This window comes from Carcharhinus amblyrhynchos, chromosome 32 (genome assembly GCF_965287045.1).
Source record: "Carcharhinus amblyrhynchos chromosome 32, sCarAmb.v2.hapA, whole genome shotgun sequence".
NCBI lineage: Eukaryota > Metazoa > Chordata > Chondrichthyes > Carcharhiniformes > Carcharhinidae > Carcharhinus > Carcharhinus amblyrhynchos.
The window spans coordinates 15,517,615-15,539,657 of NC_137355.1; the positions used below are offsets into that span (position 1 = coordinate 15,517,615).

The window sequence follows — 22,043 nt, forward strand, 5'->3', positions numbered from 1 at the left end:
GAGACTGTAGTGACTTAGCCCACTACTGACTCAGTCAAACCTTTACAGAGGAAAATGTGCTACTGGTTAGGAGTTACAGTTGGGAAAATTATTCCAGTTTCATTTTAAAATAAGTCTGAGCGATTTAGGGCTATCACTGTGATAAGCACCTGTGTTGGCATTACTGAGATAGAAATCAGGATCCCTATAGTGCAGAAGAGGCCATTCGACCCGTCTGCATTGACTCTCTGACGGAGCATCTTATCCCGGCCCTTTCCCCTACCCTATCCCTGTAACCCCACACATTTCACATGGCTAATTCTTCTAACCTGCACATCTTTGGACATGAAGTGCTATTTAACATGGCTAATCCATCTAATCTGCACTTCTTTGGACACTAAGGGGCAATTTTGCATGGCCAATCCACCTCACATCAAACACTGAGGTAGAATCCTTACAGTGCAGGAGGCCATTCAATCTAGCAAGTCTGCACCAAAGCTCTGATAAGAGTATCTTACCCTGTCCTACATCCCCATAACCCCACATATTCAGCATAGCCAATCAACCTAACTTGCACACCTTGATTCTGTGGGAGGAAACTGGAGTGGGGCCCACACACAGAGTGACTCAAGGCCTGAATGGAACCCAGGTCCCTAGTATTGAGAGGCAGCAGTGTTAACCACTGTGCTGCCCTGGTGTGAACACAACTGCAAAAAAGCTGGTACTTTAGAGGTCAGAATTACCTGGTACTATAGTCCAAAGGTTAATTCGGAATGATTACACATACACACAATCTGTTCAATAACTGCTGGCACTGAGTGTTTCATCCCATTCTTTATTGGATTTAGTTCACAGGTAGGCATAATACATTAGACAGAACAGACTCCAAAATGTTCAATAAAGTAATATTTTAGGCTGCATCTCACATCATGTACAATCATAATGGACGACGGTCAGAAGACTGCCTGAAAGAAAAAATATTGCACAATGTTAAATTCAGTCCACTGATTTCCTCGCCCCCCCTTTATATACTGAATGCAGCTCAACTCCAAACAAGAACAAGAAAGTCACCATCAACTTACTGGGTGGAGAATGAAGTTGAATCAGATTTTGCATTGATTCGGTGCATATCTTGCATTCATATAGTGCCCCTGGACATGACGAAATGTTCCAAGGTGCATCAGAGGATATTAGGACAAGCTTGGTCAGAGGTAGATCTTAAAGGAAATCTCAAAAGCAGAGAGGTTCAGGACTTTGGGCTTAGAATCCCCACAGTGCAGGAAGCGACCATTCGGCCCAACAAAACAGGATTACCTAATACATAGTTATTGCTTCAACTTTCAAGGGGGAATTGACCATAGAATCCCTACAGTGCGGAAGGAGGCCATTCGGACCATCAGGTCTGCACCAACCACACTGCCACCCAGGCCCTATCCCATGCATTTACCTCTGTTAATCCTTCTGATACCAAGAGGCAATTTTAGCATGGCCTATCTACCAACCTGCACATCTTTGGACTCGGGGTAAACCGGAGCACCTGGAGGAAACCCACGAAGACACGGGGAGAACGTGACCACACGGTGACCCAAGCAGGGAATCGTGTCCCTGGTGCTGAGGGGCAGCAGTGCTAACCACTGTCACCCCTTTTAGGAGGCTGCCGTTTGGCCCATCAAGTCTATAACAACCACAATCCCACCCCGGCCCTTTCCCTGTAACCTCATATTTACCCTACTAATCCCCTGACAGTAGGGTTAATTCAGCAAGGCCAATTAACCTAACTCCACACATCTTTGGACTGTGGGAGGAAACTGGAACATCCGGAGGAAATGCACACCAACATGGGGCTTATGACAGCTAATGGTGCAGAATGAAGAACATGCCCATAACTGATTCTTTCCTTATTCACTAACCTTCAACATAGGGTTGAAGGGAGTGCAGAATGCGGAGGTAGACTTGGGAGGATGTAAAACTGAGATGGGCTTTAGGCCCCACTTGCCAGTCAAAAGAAACTAGCAGCTCATTCATTGTACAGGTGAAGAAATATGGCTCATTCACCCAAACAACTCCAAAAGGATCAGATACCCATGAGTAAAAGATTACCTCATGGCTGTGTAAGAGTATATTGAACACAACTCACTTTCCTTTGATGCAGCTCCACTGAAGCTAGGCCCTTTCCACTACACATTTCTCAAACCTTTGCTTGGGAAACTATTTTTCTTTTTAAAAAAGGGTCATCCAGACTCAAGATGTTAACTCTACTTTCTCTTCACAGATGCGGTCAGACTTTGTTGTTTCAGATTCCAGCATCCGCAGTATTTTCCTCCATTTTCTCTCCACAGGTGAAATCATTGAAGCCCATAGAATGGCTGCAGTGCAGGAGGCCATTCAGTCCATCGAGTCTGCACCGACAACAATCCCACCCAGGCCCTATCCCAGTAACTCCACATATTTACCCCACTACCTACGCATCATGGGACACTAAGGGTCAATTTAGCATGGCCAATCCCCCTAACCTGCACATCTTAGGACTGTGGGAGGAAACCTGAGGGCCTGGAGGAAACCTACGCAGACACAGGGAGAACATGCAGACAGTGATCCACGCCAGGAATTAAACCCAGGTCGCTGGCGCTGTGAGGCAGCAGTGATAACCACTGCGCCATCCAGATGCTGTCAGACCTGCTGAGTTTTTCCAGCATCTCCTGTTTTTATTTCCGATTGCAGCATCTGCAGTAATTTGCCTTGAGCTGCTTCAGTGCTCAGTATCCTGACGTGCAAAAATAAATGCTTCAAGAACAGTGGTGGTTTTAAATTTTAAGCTCAGTAGTTGAGAATTGTAATCAAAATTGAGCCAGGAATTGGCTGACGAGCAAACAGCTGTTTTCTGAACAGCTTTCACAAACCAAGACACCACAGCTTGCCATTCTAAGCGATGGATGAGCAAACAAGATGGTGAACCCAAGGGACTGGGTGCAAAAGAGATGAAGCACCACCTATAAATAGGACAGGCCTGCTGGACGCTGGACACCTTGGGACAATGATGGCAACACCAATGGAAAAGGAGCTGCCGGTAAGATAGCTCCCATCTCAACTACCCAGATTCTAAGAATGGTTGCAGCTACAAGATATAGAGTATGGAATAGTGCGCATGCAGCTAGATCCAATGTATCTAGTTTCCAGCCAAAGTGACATTCCCCACTGGCAGAAGAGATGAGTTACTAGATTCTGTTGCAGTTTCTTGCAATTTTCCCGAGAAAGTGGCCTCCAATTAGTTTACTTTTCGGATCTAATTGAAAAGCAGCCAATGTTTTCATTACAGACGTCACAAAATTTACAAAACAGGACATTTGAGTGATGTTATCGCTACATTATTAATCCAGAAAGTCAGCTAATGTTCTGGGGACCCGGGTTCAAATCCTGCCAAGACAGATGGTGAAATCTGAATTAGAAATAAAAAATATCTGGAATTAAGAATCTACTGATGATCGCGCATTGTTGATTGTTGGAAAAACCCACTTGGTTCCTTTAGGGAAGGAAATCTGCTGTTCTTACCCGGTCTGGCCTACATGTGACTCCAGAGCCACAGCAATGTGGTTGACTCTCAACTCGCCCTCCAAGGGCAACTAGGGATGGACAATAAATACTGGACCCAGCCAGCGACGCTCATGTCCCATGAATTAATTTTAAAAAATTTTAAAACTGAATCAAGCTCAATGACACAAGACAAAAGTGAGGCCCAGAAGTAGTTTGGTAACTATTACTGAACTTATTTTTAAAAACATGATGAGAACTGGCCAGAGCAACAGTGATACACACTCCTTTCAAAAAAAATGAGGTAGGTCAGCTTTGTTCTCTGCCCTTTTTAAAATGACAGAGCTTTCTATGATGGGCCATGCTAAATTGCCCCTTAGTGTTCCAGGATGTGTAGATTAGAGGGATTAGTGAGGCAAATATGTGGGGGTTAGAGGAAATAGAGCCTCGGTGGGATTGTTCTCAGCGCAGACTCGATGGACTGAATCGCCTCCTTCTGCACTGTAGGGTTTTTAAGATTTCTATGAACACAAGTGGAAAAAATGGCCAAGACTAACTCACGTTACAACAATCTTTATCAGTAGTAACAGACAGCAGCTAAACAAGACTAGCTCTGAGGAAGCGTGATCCAGGCTTGGTTAGCTCTATTCTCTCTCCACAGATGATGTTGACGTGCTGAAATTTGTTTCAGATTCCAGCATCCACAGTGATTTGCTTTCATTTAAGCAACTAATCAAGTTGTGCAGTGAAGTCTGACTTTAACACAATTTTAAAAAATTAATTTATGGGATGAGCGCATCACTGGCTGAGCTAGCTTTTATTGCCCACCCCTAACCTCTCTCCATTTCAAAAGATATTTCAGACACACAGACATTGCTGTGGCCCTGGAATCACGTAGGCCAGACCAGGTAAAGGCAGCAGATTTCTTTTTCTAAAAGACATTAGGTTTGCAGCCTGTAACCACAGCAAGGATTCCAGGTCATAAAGTGGCAACACACGTGGAGAAGGTAGTCAAGAAGACATACAGCATGCTTTCCTTCATCAACCAGAGCACCGAGTTTAAAAATTAACAAGTCACGTTGCAGCTTTATAGAACCTTAGTTAGGCCACACTTGGAATATAGTGCTCAATTCTGGTTGCCACACTACCAGAAGGATGTGAAGGTTTTGAAGAGGGTACAGAGAAGATTTACCGGTATGTTGCCTGGTATGGAGGGCATTAGCTATGAGGAGAGATTGGAGAAACTTGGTTTGTTCTCACTGGAACAATGGAGGTGAGGGGACGACCTGATAGAAGTCTACAAGCTTATGAGGGGCATGGACAGAGTGGATAGTCAGAAGTATTTTTTCCAGGGTGGAAGGGTCAATTACTAGGGGGCATAGGTTTAATGTGCGAGGGCAGGGTTTCAAGGAGATGCGCGAGGCCCGTTTTGTTTTTTTTTACAGAGGATGGTGGATGCCTGGAACTCACTACCAGAGGAGGTTGTGGAAGCAGATACGATAGTGACTTTTAAGGGGTATCTTGACAAATACATAAATAGGATGGGAATAGAAAGATATGGTACCCGGAAGGATAAGGGGTTTGGGCAGCATGGTCATGGCTTGGAGGGCCGAAAGGCCTGTTCATGCACTGTAATTTTCTTTGTTCTTTGATGTGTTCCATTTGCTGAAACCAGCCTCTTTTTTTCACTTGAGCAAGAATGAAGAGCACAGTCTGCCTTCCACTATTTTTGCTCGTTTGAAAATGCACTAGGAACACTTAAAACACTTTTTTGCAGGAGCTGCAAACAGCCAATATGCAGTAATTGGATTAGATGATGTTTAGAGATGATTCACTCAGCTGATTTCTACAATGAAGGGGTTATCCTCTGAAGAAAGGTTGAACAGCTTAGGTTAAAAAAAGCAAAAAACTGCAGATGTTGGAATTCTCCAAAATAAATCAGAAAATGCTGGATAAACTCAGCAGATCTGACAGCATCTGTGGACAGAAACAGCCAACATTTGTAAATCTGTAGAAGGGTCACATAGACCTGAAACATTAACTGTTTGTCTCTAGAGTTACAGCCAGATTGTTTTTTTAATGTTCATTCTGGGACCTGGGTGTCACTGGCTGGCCAGCATTTATTGCCCATCCCTAGTTGCCCTTGAGAAGGCGGTGATGAGCTGCCTTCTTGAATTGCTGCAGACCACAATGCCATTAGGGAGGGAATTCTAGGATTTTGACCAAGCGACACTGAAGGAGTAGCTGATATATTTCCAAATCAGGATGGTGGGTGGCTTGGAGGAGAACCTGCAGATAGATGGTGGCGTTCCCACGTATCTGCTGCCTTTGTCCTTCGAGATGGAAGCGATCGTGGGTTTGGAAGGTGCTGTCTAAGGATCTTTGGTGAATTGCTGCACTACATCTTGTAGATACACATTGCTGCTGCTGAGTGTTGGGGTGGAGGGAGTGGATTTTGTGGATGTGTGGCAATCAAGCAGGGTTACTTTGTCTTGGGTGCTGTCAAACTTCTTGGGTGTTGCTGAGTTTATCCAGCATTTTTTGTTTTTATTTTGGACAGGTTGAGCCTGGAACCATTGGAATTTAAAACAATGAAAGGTGATCTTATTGAAATATAACATCCTGAGGGGGCTGGACAGAGTGGATGCTGAAGGGATGCTTGTGCAAGAGACTGGAACTAGCAGACAGCTTAAAAATAAGGGGTTTCCCATTTGAAATGGTGATGAGGTCTTCTTTCTCTCTCTCTACCCCCACCCCAGTCATCAAATCATTTTAAGAATGAACTGAGGTTCTTGATTAACAAGGGTGTCAAAGGAAACGGGAGAAAAATGGAATTGGGGTCACAAGCAGGTCAGCTATGATCTTGTCGAATGGGAGAGTAGGCTCGAGGCGCGAAACGGCCAACTGTTCGTATGTATGCACCCATTCTGACAGTCGTCCCTTTTTCTCGGTAAGTATCATATTATTTTAAAGTTTATTATTTTCACCAGTAGGCTTACATTAACACTGCAATGGAGTTACGGTGAAAATCACACTACGGCACCTTTTTGGGTACAGTGAGGGAGAATTTAGCATGCCCAATGCACCTAACCAGCACGTCTTTCAGACTGTGGGAGGAAACCAGAGCACCCGGAAGAAATCCACACATAGAATCCCTACAGTGTAGAAGGAGGCCATTCAGCCCATCGAGCCTGCACTTACAACAATCCCACCCAGGCCCTATCCCTGCAAACCTATATTTACCTTGCTAATCCCCCTAACACTAAGACACAATTTAGCACGGCCAGTTAAGCAAACCCGCACATCTTTGAACTGTGGGAGGAAAGCAGACCACCTGGAGGAAACCCATGCAGACACGAGAACATGCAGACTCCACACAGACAATGACCCAAGCCCCTAGCGCTGTGAGGCAGAAGCGCGAACTGCTATACTGCCCTGTGCCATGAACTGAAACGCAGATGAAATAGATCAGAAAGACAAAGCCTTGTACTACAGAGCACGTTCCAATAGGTAAAACATCACAAGTGTGAACTTTAACAAAGCCATTAAATGTTTTACCCACTACAAAGGAACAGAATATTCAAAACTGCAGCTTCTTGAAGCAAATCTGTTCCTTCAAAATGCAACTAATCAACAATTCCGCAAACAACATGTATTTACATTTCTGGTTTCAGTCCATCTTACATAACTTACAAGCTTTGGTTCAGTCAGTATCCAATGCGCTAGATTATATTGTTAAGGCTAAATGCAAATACAGAATTTATACTTCACAACACTCCATGAGCCATCTTCCAATTTGTTAACAAGTCAACCTGATCAGATAAATGAAGAAATAAAAGGCCGCACTAAACTCACCAGGTATAATGTTATAATTTGTCTAGACCGATCTCCTCTGGGGTTGGAATACCCAGTTCAGTCAATGTGGGCCTGAGTTCCTGAATAACGTACGGGTAGATTTCTTTGTGAGGGCCAGCTTTCTCCTGAAAAAAGTGCAAAGGAGTTCAAGTTTATTCATTTGCTAGTGTCTTAACTCGGCTTACATTAATACTGCAATGAAGTTACTGTGAAAATTCTCCAGTCACCACACTCTGGCACATTTATATGCAGCTATGTGAAGCATTTGGTTTGATGATGACTGATAAATGCAGGATGGCACTCAACTACTGTTAAAATCAGTACCCTAGAGCCCAGCAGGCTTGAAAAATAACGAGTGAGCTTGCATCAATCTAATCAAACTGGCAACTTCACTGGTTTACATACAGAAGGCACAGCTCATTCTAAATTCCCCCTTACTTGAAAGCCACTCCCCACCACCCAAAAAAGTGAAAGATAAAATCAAAAAGTTTGAAATTATTTTAGTTGAATTAACTTTTCTCCTTCTGGGAAGACTGCATTTACATGGGGCATCATTAACTGTCTGCCGATAGTACAAGGTATCCGCCGGATACACGAGGTGCAAGGATCGACCATATCGTGTGAGGAAGACGACAAATGTAGGTCTGGTCAGGTAAGAGTAGGGCAATTACTCTTCCGAACAAGCGGCACAGTGGTTAGCACCGCTGCCTCTCATCATCAGGGACACGGGTTCAATTCCAGCCTTGGGTGATTATGTGGAGTGTGCATGGTTTTTCTTAATGTTTGTTGGAGATTTTCATATATTTTACAAAGCAAACAGATTTTGTAGCTTTCACTACATTCCTGGCAAGATGAGTGTGCATGTTCTTCCCATGTCAGCGTGGGTTTCATGATGTGGGTATGCCGGCGTTGGACTGGCGTAAACACAGTAAAAAGTCTGACAACACCAGGTTTTAGTCCAACCTATTTATTTGATAATATACTCACAAGCTTTCGAGGGACACCCTCTTCGTCAGGTGATTCACCTGACGAAGAGGGTGTCCCTCGAAAGCTTGTGAGTATATTATCAAATAAATAGGTTGGACTAAAACCTGGTGTTGTCAGACTTTTTAGCGTGGGTTTCCTCAGGGTGCTCCAGTTTTCTCCCCGAACAGTGGTGGATTAGCCGTGGTAAATTCTCCCCCACCCCGATGTCAGGGGATTAGCAGGGTAAATACGTGGGGTTATGGGGATATGTAGTGCTTGGGTGGGATTGTTGTCAGTGCAGACATGATGGGCTGAATGGCCTCATCCTACACTGCAGGAATTCTATGTTCAATGGTGAGCAATATGGTGGGAACACTAAGTGAAAAGATTTTTTTGGGGGATGTTGAATATCATTCTCTGCAGGCAAAGCATATATTGCTGCACCCCATATAATAGACAACAATTCAGGGCCACTAGAACTATAGCTATTGAAGTTAAACTGCATTTTGTCACACAGTACTGATAGCATTTGAGTGGAATCTTAAAGGTCAAATCCTACACTGTTTGTTTGAAAAGAACAAATTAACATCAATTTAAATATGAAAATCATCAGGTTTCTTTCCATTTCAAATGCTCAGGAGACCGAGGAAGATATTCCAGAATACAACTATGATCATAGAATCCTACAGTGCAGGAGGCCATTCAGATCATCAAGTCCGTACCAACCACAATCCCTTACAAACAGCAGGCTAGGGCTAATTATTAGTCTCAGACCTACTTGACATTAAGAAATAGCACTGCTAAATAGCAACTCATTTGAGGAATTCCATATTTCCAGTGCTGGCTTGGGGCTACAAGTTTTCACCCCCATTTTGTCAAAGGAGGAATTCCTCTTGGGTGTTCTCCTGATTGAAGGAATTCTAATAATTTCTGCAGCATGGGTAAAAATTGGCCTGGTTTTGGAGGTGACAACTGGTGTTAACAAAAGAACAATACAGCAGAGGAACAGACCCATTTGGCCCTCCAAGCCTGCACCAATCATATGTTCCTAACTAGACCATCCATTTGTATCCCTCTATTCCCAGTCTGTTTATGTAGCTATCTAGATAAGTCTAGAATGATCCTAGCATGTCTGTCTCAACCACCTTGCTTGATAGTGCATTCCAGGACCCCCTCACTGTGTAAAATACATCCCCCGCATATCTGTAGCGAACATTCCCCTCCCCACCACCTCCCCCCCCGCCCTTGAACTTGTGATCACTTGTGTTTGTCATTTCCGACCTGGGAAAAAGCTTCACCATATCTATGCCCTTCATAGTTTTATAAACTTCTATTAGGTTGCCTCCCAATCTCCATCTTTCCAAGGAGAACGACCATAGTTTACTCAATCTCACCTCATAGCCAAGACCCTCCATACCAGGCAACATTCTGGTAAATCTTTTCTGCACTTTCTCCAAAGCCTCCATGTCCTTCTGGTAGTGTGGTATCCAGAACTGGATGCAGTATTCCAAATGTGGCCTAACCAACATTCTACATAACTGCAACGTCATATGCCAACTTTTATACTCTATGTCCGTCCAATAAAGGCAAGCATGCCATATACCACCTTTTCCACCTGTGTTACCACCTTTAAGGATCTGTGGACTTGCACATCCAGATCCCTCTGTGTGTCTCTAATCCTGATGGTTATGCCATTTATTGTATAGCTCTCCCTGCATTAGATCTATCAAAATGCATCACTTCGCATTTGTCTGGATTAAATTCCATCTGCCATTTCTCCGCCCAATTTTCCAGCCTATATTCTGCTGTATTGCTTAACAATGTTCATCACTATCCGCAACTCCAGCGATCTTTGTGTTGTCCACAAACTTACTAATCAGACCAGCAATCTGGGAGAGGCAAGTGCATTGGGGTTAGGTGCATTGACCCGAATAGGCGCTGAAGTGTCACCACAATTCGGCGCCTGTTCGGGTACACTGAGGGAGAATTTAGCGCAGCCAACCAGTACGTCTTTCGGACTGAGAGGAGAAATTCTGGCACACTGCAGAAACCCACGCAGACACGGAGAGAACGTGCAGACATTGCACACCAGTGACACAAGCTGGGAATCAAACCCGGGTCCCTGGCACTGCGAGGCAGCAGTGCTAACCACTGTACCGCCCATCTGTAGGAGTAACTATCCTTCATGATCAAGTTTACAAAATAGACAAGAATGGTGGATAGCAACATCTCAGTTCCACTGACCTTCACTGCTTCTAGAATGCGGATTGCACTCGCTAGATCGTTTAACCTACGGCATGCTCTCAGGGCAGCATCAAGAATTTTGGGTTCAGGTACAAGATCGTATCCGATGAGGGTGTTCATACCTGTCAAACAAGAGAGACGTGTTAGAGCAGGCTGCTTGGAAAATCAGCCATTTTGTACAACATCAAACCTCAAGTGCAGAATGAATGCAGAAACATTTTACAACCTTTACAAACAAACTCTAGAGTTTAAAAAAGCACATTAGCGACTAAGAGGAGGAAAGCCCACAGTGCAGAAGTGTCAAGATTAGAAAGTGCCCAGATCACAAAGCAGTTGCCAGACGATTCCAAGCTTACCTGAAAAGCCGATAGTCTAAAACGGCAGTGAAAAATTGCTATGCCAAGTTTAAATTTATTTATTAGTGTCACAAGTAGGCTTACACTGCAATGAAGTTATGGTGAAAGTCCCCTAGAGGCCACACTCCGGTGCGTATTTAGGAACACCGAAGAAGTTTAGCATGGCCAAGGCACCTAACCAGCATATCTTTTGGACTGTGGGAGGAAACCTGGGCACCCGGAGGAAACAGGAAGAATGTGCAGACTCCACGCAGACCATGACCCGAGCCGGGAATTGAACCCGGGTCCTTGGTGCTGTGAGGCAGTAGTGCTAACCATTGCTGAAGTACTGAAACAATAATTTTGGCCTGATGATTCCAAGTGACCTATAGACCCTTGCAGAAAAATTACAAGTTCACAACGTGTGAGAAAAATTAAACAGCAATTTGCTGCAAAGGTTGCAAATTGCCACTGGCCCTGCAAAAAAAAGTCAGCTCCTTAAAATTTACATTAGACTTGAACCATCACATTCAAACATTCTTATTTTACAGTCACTAATTCAACAGTGCATTCTTCACACTGATTTACTTTTTACCTTTTCTGAGCTCCCATGCATCAATGTCAGGCTTGTTGAAGTACGTCACCCAGCGAGCATCAAACTCCTCATCAGTTTCCTGTTTGCCATGTGAATACCAACGAGAAGCAAGGGCAGCTGTCAAAGAGATGACAAGTTAAAGCCCGAACACACCACGTCGAACTTCTTACAACTTCACTTCCAGCTTCCAAAACCATCAACCCCAATCATAAACACATTTGAAATTAAGTGGCTTTTTTAAAAAAAAGTTTATTTATCAGTGTCACAAGTCTGCTACATCAACACTGCAATGAAGTTACTCTGAGAATCCCCTAGTTGCCACACTCCAGTGCCTGTTCGGGTACACTGAGGGAGAATTTAGCACGGCCAATGCACCCTAACCAGCACATTTTTCAGACCACGGGAGGAAACCAGAGCACCCGGAGGAAACCCACACAGACATAGGGGGGAAACGTGCAGACTCCAGACAGTGACCTAAGCCGAGAATCGAATCTGGATCCCTGGCGCTGTGAGACAGCAATGCTAACCCACCGTGCTAAGTAAAGTTCCTGGCAGCAAGATGACATGTTTCCTTCCATTCCCTCACTTCAAGTTAATTCATCCTGAGAAGTAAACTGGCCACAATTTGTCCCCCGCCACCCCCCCTCCCAAAGATAGTTCTCAGAATGATGAAGCAATGGCAATACACAGATGTAAAGAGTTACTACAGAATTAAAGTAAAATTAAATTAAGTTAAAAGCAAACTGGTTGATTGCAAATACCGTTGATCAAATCAGGAGTACACACAGTTACTGCGAAACAGGGATAAGCGACAAGTGAGAATTGAGGACAGGTCAAATTATTAAGCGGTGGAACATTTACACTTGCCACACTGGAAGCCTAACTTGTGCTGGCCAGTCACATTAGAGCCAGCATCTGTTGTAAAACAGTCACAAGCACACGAGTTCACAACCTCAACTGAAGACTTCCTCAAGGAAAGCAGAAGTTAACCATGTATGCTATAGTAATGCTGAAAGGCAATATATAATTGAAGTTTACAAACTTAGAGCTGTCAGAACAGCTACAGTACAGAAGGAGGCCATTCAGCCCATTGAGACTGCACTGACCACAATCCCTATTCCCATAACCCCCCAGGTTTCCCTACTAATCCCCCTGACACTAGGGTCAATTTAGCACAGCCAATCAACCTAACCCGCACATCTTTGAAAGTCCAAACTCCACACAGACTTGCGTGCTAAAGAAAAGTTGGGATCTTTCCTTGACTTTTGAATCGAACTTCTATCAATTACAAGGTCAAGATGGTCAATTTTGATCAATAATCTTATGTCAGCACCAAGCTGTGGCAGGAACAACCTTTCTAAAAGGCTAACGAACATTAGCAATAGAAACTGGTTTCTAATCCCTGGTTTTAATCTTCGAAAATAGAACGGGGCAAGTTGTTTTCATGGCAGGGCAAATTCTATTCTCGTGATCAGAAGCACCTGCACATCTGACTAAGAGAATTCGAGATAGGTTTAAAAAAATTCTGGATACAAATGAATATAAGCACAAAGAATGCAACATTTGGAAATTAAGGTGAGCCTATCTAATCCTGCTACACGAAGAAGAAAAATAACTCGACTGCCAAAACACCACCACTCCCCACCCCACATTTCAGCCTTGATGAACTGTTTTACATGAACCATGACCACAAACTGGTTTTCTCCACTTTTCCAACCACAGTAAATACAGTGTGCTAAGTGCGTCTGCAGGGTTAGACAATCATGTCATAACATCAACAAGTAAGTAGTCTCACAACACCAGGTTAAAGTCCAACGGGTTTATTTAGTAGCAAAAGCCACTAGCTTTCAGAGCGCTGCCCCACCTGACGAAGGAGTGGCGCTCTGAAAGCTAGTGGGCTTTTGCTATCAAACAAACTGTTGGACTTTAACCTGGTGTTATGAGACTTCTTACTGTGTTTACACCAGTCCAACGCCAGCATCATAGTATCAACAAGGCCAGAGAATGTAAAAGAAACAAACTGCATATACACAGCACCTTTTACAGTCATAGACGTTTACAACATGGAAACAGGCCTTTCTGCCCAACTTGTCCATTCTGCCCATTTTTTTTTTAAAAACAGCTAAGCTAGTCCCAGTTCACGTTTGGCCCATATCCCTCTATACCCATTTTATTCATGGAACTGTCTAAATGCTTTTTAAAAAACAAAATTGTACCCACCTCTATTACTACCTCTGGCAGCTTGTTCCAGACACTCACCACCCTCTGAAAAAAATCGCCCCTCTGGACCTTATTGTATCTCTTCCCTCTCACCTTAAACCTATGCCTTCTAGTTTTAGACTCCTTCACCTTTGGGAAAAAAGATATTGACAACTAGCTGATCTAAGCCTCTGAATTTTATAGGCCTCAATAAGATCACCCCAAATCCTCCTACGCTCCAGAAAAAAAAAGTTCCAGTCTATCCAGCCTAACTCAAACCCATCAAGTCCTGGTAGCATTCAAGTAAATCTTTTCTGCACTCTTTCTAGTTTAACAATATCCTTTCTATAATAGAGTGACCAGAATTGTATCCAGTATTCCAAGTGTGGCCTTACCAATGTCTTGTACAACTTCAACAGGACACCCCAACTCCTGTATTCAATGGTCTGACCAATGAAATCAACTATGTCGAATTTAACAAAGCTAAACCTCTGAAGTAAAAATGGTCAAGAGCTTTAGGCTTTCAGGTGTCCAGATCACCAACCACCTGTCCTGGTTCCCCCTATGCCAACACTATAATTAAGCAAGCTCACCAATGCCTCTATTTTCGCAGAAGATTAAGGAAATTCGGCATGTCCACTACGACTCTCACCAACTTTTACAGATGCATCATAGAAAGCATACTGATTGTATCATAGCTCAGTATGGCTCCTGCTCTGACCAAGACTGCAAGAAATTAGAGTCATGAATGAAACCCAGTCCATCACTGAGACCAGCCTCCCATCCACTGACAATGTCTATACTTAGCACTGCCTTGGAAAAGCAGCCAGTATAATCAAGAACCCCACACACCCTGCACATACTCTCTCCCATCTTTTTTCTTTGGGAAAAAGATACAAAAGTCTGGAATCCTGTATCAACTGACTCAAGAACAGCTTCTTCCCTGCTGCCAGACTTTTGAATGGACTTACCTCACATTAAGTTGATTTTTCTCTATCTGCACCCTAGCAATGACTGTAACACTACATTCTGCACACTCTCCCTTCCTTCCCTCTGTATAGCACACAAGAAACAATACTTTTCACTGCATACTAATACATGTGACAATAAATCAAATCATAATCAAATCAAATGGACGATAGAAAGCATCTTTCTGGTTGTATCACAGCTTGGTCCGGTTCCTGACATGTCCAAGATTGCAAAAAACTACAAAGAGTCATGAAGAAAGCCCAGTTGATCACTCAAACCAACCTCCCATCTATTGACACTGACTACACTTCCCACCCCCTCAGAAAAGCAGCCATCATAATCAAGGACCCTACACACCGTGGATATACTCTCTTCAACCTTCTCCCATCAGGAAAAAGATACATAACTGAAGACACGATAACTGACTCAAGAACAGCTTCTTCCCTGCTGCCATCAGGCTTTTGGACCTACCTCATGAAAGTCATCTTTCTCTGCACCTTAGCCACGATTGTAACACTACATTCTGCACTGTCCCATTTCCTTCTCTATATACGGTATGCTTTGTCAGTATAGCGCGCAAGAAACAATACTTTTCACTGTATCCTATGACTTGTGACAATAATAAATCAAATCAGCTCCCGTGATGCATCACAGAAACATCAGACAAAATTTGACATCCAATCACACAGATGCTGAGTGTGCAAAGAGACTGATTTGAAGGAAGCTCATATAGGAGGTAAGATAACATATTGGGGCCAATGGGGAAGCGATTAAACGAGGGATGTGCAACAGGCCACCATTGGAGGGGGGCGGGGACCTCCGAAGGCCACAAACTAGAAGAGATCACAGAGATTGGGAGGAGTTTTAAAAACAAGCATGAGTATTTGAAAATCAGCTTCCAGAAGTCAGAAGCCAACAACCTGGGCAATGGAGGGTCAGTCACTTAGCTGAGGGTCAAAAAAAAAGTGTCTCGGCTGCCAAGAATTTCATGGGACACTACAGAGCATCCAACCTTAACAGCACTGTAGGGAAGGGAAAAAATGAGAATGCAATAACATTTTAAAGTTTATTTATTCATTCGTCACAAGTAAAGCTGACATTAACACTGCAATGAAGTTACAGTGAAAATCCCCTAGTCGTCACGCTTCGGCGCCTGCTCGGATATACTGAGGGAGAATTTAGCATGGCCAATGCACCTAACCAGCACATCTTTGGAGTGTGGGAGGAAACCAGAGCACCTAGAGGAAACCCACACAGGCAAGGGGAGAATGTGCAAACACCACACAGACAACGACACAAGCAGGGAATCAAACCTGGGTCCCAGGCGCTGTGAGGCAGCAGTGCTAACCACTGTGCTGCTAGTCATGTGTGTAGTACTGCTTAAAAGGCTTTGCCTATTCCAACATTCATATAGCAAGGGAATAAACAATAGTGTTCTGTTAAAAAGATGAACCAGGAACATCAAAATGTAAATACAGTCAAAACATGGACAAGTAGCAGCAGACTTGGAGGAAATGTGGGCAGAAATCAGTGGCAGGAGGGGAGGGGCGGAGACAAGTATGAGACGGTATATCAAAAACAGGAAGCCATTTGTGCTTTTCATTCTCTGTACTCCCAAGTTCATCAGCTTCAACATCCCATACAGGAGGGTAAAGAGGAACCGCCATATTCTGGTTACCAATGCAGCCTTTATCTAATCGAGGGGCCAGTGATTTATCTTGGAATGACTGAAAAGAAACCAAAGCAAATTGCTAAAGGTGTGCCATTTTAGAAGTAAGAGTGAGGCTCCCAGTCCATACAGTGGACGGTATCAACCAGCGGACTGTCCAAACACAGCCCACCCAAAATGTTGCTTGGAGATGCAGCTACTGGAGTTGTCTCCTTAGCAGCAGGGATTTAGTTTCATTTTGAATGCTATATTACAGGAAACTGTGCAACATTAAACTAACTGTGACCTGCTTTCACAAGATGCCTATTAATCATTGATGGAATCGAGCCCATAAACCGATTCCTAGAATTGAACACCTCACTTCTTCAAAGCAGAACTGAACACAAAAGACAAACAGCCAAAAGGCTCCAACCCTATCGAGTACAGTTTGTCTAAGACTTCAATACCCTGGCCAATTCAGAAGACCATGCAAAAGTAAATTCCCTGTCAAACCATGGTTAGCAGCAAGTTGTGATGCCGATGGACTGTCAGGTACAAAAGTGTACACAATTCTGGTCATAGTGTCAGATGTTTACAGCACTGAAACAGGCCCTTCGGCCCAACTTGTCCATTCCGCCTTTTTTTAAACCCCCTAACCTAGTCCCAGTTGCCCACATTTGGCCCACATCCCTATATACCCATCTTACCCATGTAACTGTCTAAACACTTCTTAAAAGACAAAATTGTACCCACCTCTATTATTACCTCTGGCAGCTTGTTCCAGACATTCACCACCTTCTGTGTGAAATAATTGTCCCTCTGGACACTTGTAGCTCTCCCCCTTTCACCTTAAACCTATGCCCTCTAGTTTTAGACTCCCCTACCTTTGGGAAAAGATATTGACTTTCTAGCTGATCTATGCCCCTTATTATTTTATAGACCTCTATAAGATCACCCCTCAGCCTCCTACGCTCCAGAGGAAAAACAGTCCAGTCTATCAAGCCTCTCCTTATAACTCAATCAACTCACCACACTATCAGAAGGATGTGGATGCTTTGGAGAAGGTACAGAAGAGGTTTACCAGGATGTTGCCTGGTCTGGGGGGTACTGGCTATAAGGAGAAGGGGATAACCTCAGTTGGCTCTCACTGGAATAATGGAGGTTGAGGGGTGATCTGTTAAGAGGTCTACAAGATTATGAGGGGCATGGATAGAGTGATTAGTCAAATGACTTTTCCACCCTAGGAAAGCGCAAGTACTTGGGGACATAGGTTTAAGGTGCTGGGGAAAATTTTAGAGGAGATGTGCGAGGCAAAACTTTTTTTTAATTACACAGAGGGCAGTGAATGTCTGGAACGCACTGCCCGGGGAGGGGGCGGGAGCAAGAACAATAGCGGCATTTAAGGGGCAACTAGACAAATACATGAATAGGACGGGAACGGAAGGATACGGACTTCGTTACTGCATACGGTTTAAGTTTCAGCAGGCATGATTGGCGCAGGCTCGAAGGACCTGTATTGTTCTTTATGAACTTAGAACCGTACTTGCAATAAAACTTGCACATATTATCTTGTTTCTCTAGCCGTCACGATGAGATGCCAAATCCAGGCAAGAGGAACATTTTCTGCGAGAGTACCCAGTTACAGCATCAAGAACAATCTTATAGGATTTTGAATCAGAAGAGTTGATCTCTGCCCTTTTTGATACCACATGCAGTAGGTTACCCTCAGTGTTGCAGTGTTCCAAGATTATGGGAGAAACCAGGTGCTAACATTTTTAGAACTAAACCAAGGTTGGAAACACATAACATACCCATTCGTTCATTTTCATAGATCTACAATCCTCCTGGCGCTCAAGTTTCGTCCCGCAGGCCAAATATATGTAGGTTAGGTTGATTGGTTAAATTGCTCCTTAGTGTCAGGGGGCTATCAAGTTACGTATGACGGATTACAAGATAGGGCCTGGGTGGGATTGTCATCAATGCAGGCTCAATGGGCCAAATGGCCTCTTTCTGCACTATAGGAATTTTCTGATTCAATGTATAATTTCGTCTTTCAAAAAGCATTAAGACAGTTACACGAGCCAAATGCAGGCAACTGGGACTAGCTTAGGAGTTAACAAAAGGGGCAGCAAAGACAAGTTGGGCTGAAAGGTCTGTTTCCATGCTGCAAACCTCGATGACTCTGAACTGTTCATTGCAAAATTGATGGAAACCAACAGACCAAAGCTGCTGTTCGACAAAATTGATTTTTCTCCACAGATGCTTAAGAACTCTGAGGTAGACAACGGTAAAGATCAGCTACCTTGTCGATACCCATCTTAGAAAACCACTCATATTTCCCACATTGAAGGCCGTCTTGCTCAATATTAGAATTAATTATAGCCGTGCACTCCCGTCTCAAACAATCAGGAAATGGATTTGCTTTCCAGAATTTCACTCAGTTTAATTTTAAGTTTCAAAGCCATTGAGGCAGGCAGAAATTCAAATCCATTTCTTAAAGAGGCACAATGCTCTAGCTGATCTTCAAAACAGATGCAAGGACAGTCAAAATAGAAAAACTCCAACAAAAGCAGCAAATTACTGTAGATGCAAAAACAGAAAATGCTAGAAAATCTCAGCCAGTCTGACATTGTCTACGTAGAAAGACAACCTACATTTCGAGTCTGGCTGACTCTTTGTCGGAACTCAATACTCAAATAACTCAAACAAAAACTCAATACTCTATATGTTTAACTAAACTGACCAGCCCAAGATGATTAGTCATATCTGATTCAACTATTTGTTTTAAAAAATTTACTGCATCTTGTAGCTTGCTCCCCTTCAATAAGGCCTGGAAAAACAAACCCTCCAGTCACTTGGTAACCAAGTAAGGGACACAGAACTGTACAAAGTGATCATGCCATCAGATGACTGCGATTGCCCTTGTCAACAAGGCAGCATTTGACTGCGTATGGCATCTCGGAGTTCCAGCAAAACGGGGGGGGAAAGTGGGGAGAGAGAGGAGAATGAAGTCAAACCTCGCACAAAAGAATGATGATTGTGGCTGTTGCAGGTCAATCTTCAGAGTCCTGGGACATTACTACAGGAGTTCCTCAGGTCCACGGCCCAACCATCTTCAGCTAGTTCTTCAAATGACCTTCCTTCCATCATAAAGTCACTGATAACACTACATTCAAGCAACATTCATGAATCCTCAGACATTGAAGCAGTCAGCATTCAAATTCAGCAAAACCTGGACAACATCAAGGCTTGAGCTAACAAGTGGCGAGTAACAAGTGCCGGGTAAGGACCATCTCCAACAAAAGAGAATCTAACCATCATCCCATGATGTTCAATAGCATTACCATCACTGAATCCCCCACAATCAGCATCACTGGTGACCCCTCCTCTCCACTGATCAGAAACTGGACTACCAATATAAATACTGTAGCTACAAGAGCAGGCCAAGGCTAGGAATCCTGCAGTGAATAACTCACATCCTGACCCCCCAAAACCTGGCCACCATCTCTACAAGACAGAGTGTGGCATGCAGGAGTGCAGCCCCAATAACAAAGAAGCTTGACACCAAGACAAAGCAAACCGCTTGATTGGTCCCTCTTCCACAAACACTCACTCCGTCCATGACTGACACACAATGAAAGCTGTGTGTACCAGCCACAAGATACACTGAAGCAAATTTTGACAATTTTATTCTAAAAATCAGTTGCTCCAACATTTGCAAAATGAACTCCCTAACTAGGTACACAATATACAAGTGACCTTGAATTCTCCTTCACTGCACATATGCAATAATTCAACTACTTTAAAAATGCACCAAATACATGTTACTAGAATGGATGTGGGTGGGAGGGATGATGCAATTAATTACTTTAAAAACCTATTTTGTTACAGAAAATAATTCAGACAAGGAGTTTGGGGGCAAATTTCAACTAAATGCACGCAAAAAATGGTAGCCACTTCCACGACCCCTTCAACTTCACCTGCCCCAATACCACCATTCTCCTTCACACAACTTCCTCATCCCCCTCCCTCCCCACCTGGAATCCCCCACACCCATCCTCATTCCGTTCCCTTACCTCTACTCCCCCTCCCACCTCCAACTTCAATTCTCCTCCTTTCTACTGCCCCCTCTCCATTCTCACACCCTTCCTCCACCCTCACTGTCCACTCCCTCCCTCCTTGCCCCAAACTCCACTTCTATTCCCCTACCCTTTACCTCCAGTCCTCCTTCCCTCCCCATTCTCACCCTTCCTCCTCCCTCTTCAATCACCCCCTTCCCCCCTCCTCTCCCCTCACTTCCTTTCCCTCCACACCGCTCACCAATTTGCATTCCCTCCTCCATTCTCACCCCACCCCTTCAATCACTCTGCATTCTCACCCACTTCCTCCCTCATTCCCCACTCCTCACCTTCCATTCTTTCTTGTCCCTCGCTCCCCACTCTCTAATATTTCCCCACTCCCCCTGACCTCCCTCCTTCCCCCTCCATTCCTTCTTCACCCTCACTCCTATTCTCACCCTTTCTTCTTCCCTCATTCTCCACACCCCCTCATCTCCCTCCTCCTCGCCTTCCATTCCTTCCTCTCCTTCTTCACACACACCCACTCCCTCCGCGCTCTCCTCCATTCCCCCTCAATCACTCCCTCTCACCTCACTCTCTCCTCTTCCTCCACCCCTCACCTCACTCTCTCCTCTTCCTCCACCCCTCACCTCACTCTCTCCTCTTCCTCCACCCCTCACCTCACTCTCTCCTCTTCCTCCACCCCTCACCTCACTCTCTCCTCTTCCTCCACCCCTCACCTCACTCTCTCCTCTTCCTCCACCCCTCACCTCACTCTCTCCTCTTCCTCCACCCCTCACCTCACTCTCTCCTCTTCCTCCACCCCTCACCTCACTCTCTCCTCTTCCTCCACCCCTCACCTCACTCTCTCCTCTTCCTCCACCCCTCACCTCACTCTCTCCTCTTCCTCCACCCCTCACCTCACTCTCTCCTCTTCCTCCACCCCTCACCTCACTCTCTCCTCTTCCTCGCCCCCTCACTCCCTCCCCCCAGCCTGGCCAATGTCATTAGGCCCGGAGCCTGTCTGGAGTAGCGCCCGGGTCATTGCAAGGACACGCCGGGACTGCGGAGGGAGGAGAGAGAGAGAGGCGGAGGAGCTGGTGCCGGGGCGGGAGTGAGGGGCTGGGTGAGGAGGAGGAGGAGGAGGCGGGCGACCCCTTCACCCTCACCCTGCCCGGGGAGGAGGGGGTCTCTCTGACATTTGGAGCCGGGCTCCGCACTACCACGCGGCTGGGAGCTTGCGCCTTTTACCCGCTGCCGACTGCCGGGGCTGGCTCGCCGTCCGCCTCCAGGCGCTGAGGCCGGTGCCGCTGTATCGGAGCGCCGCACGGAACATTGCCTGAGGGTGAGGGGAGTCTGAGGGTCAATCCGCTGCCGTTAGGAACCGGGAGAGAAGCTTCAGCTGCCGCCGCCGCCGCCGGGCCACGTAAACTGACGTCCCCAGACGTCACCGCGCAACCGCCCCACGCACACCCACACTGGGCATGCGCACTCCCGTCGCCGCCGGATCACGTAAACCGACGTCCCCTTGATGACAACGCGCAACTGCCCCACGCATACCCACATTGAGCATGCGCACTCCCGCCGCTGTGACCAACCTGGACGCCTCCATCTTTGATACTGGCGCCAATCTCCCGATGATGCGCTCTTTAACTTGTGATTCACCC

At 44.9% G+C, this 22,043-nt stretch overlaps 1 protein-coding gene across 1 annotated transcript; it reads right to left on the reverse strand.

Annotated features, from left to right (window-relative positions):
- Window positions 1-776: 776 nt before the first annotated feature.
- LOC145360626 (cytochrome c oxidase subunit 5A, mitochondrial-like) lies at window positions 777-21,814 on the reverse strand. The gene is made up of 5 exons (XM_080215975.1): window positions 21,628-21,814; window positions 11,503-11,619; window positions 10,573-10,694; window positions 7,363-7,487; window positions 777-944 (listed from the first exon to the last, which is right to left on the reverse strand). The coding sequence occupies exons 1-4, from the start codon at window positions 21,710-21,712 to the stop codon at window positions 7,374-7,376; spliced, it is 438 nt and encodes a 145-aa protein (XP_080072101.1). The 5' UTR covers window positions 21,713-21,814; the 3' UTR covers window positions 777-944; window positions 7,363-7,373.
- Between the last annotated feature and the right edge of the window lie 229 nt (window positions 21,815-22,043).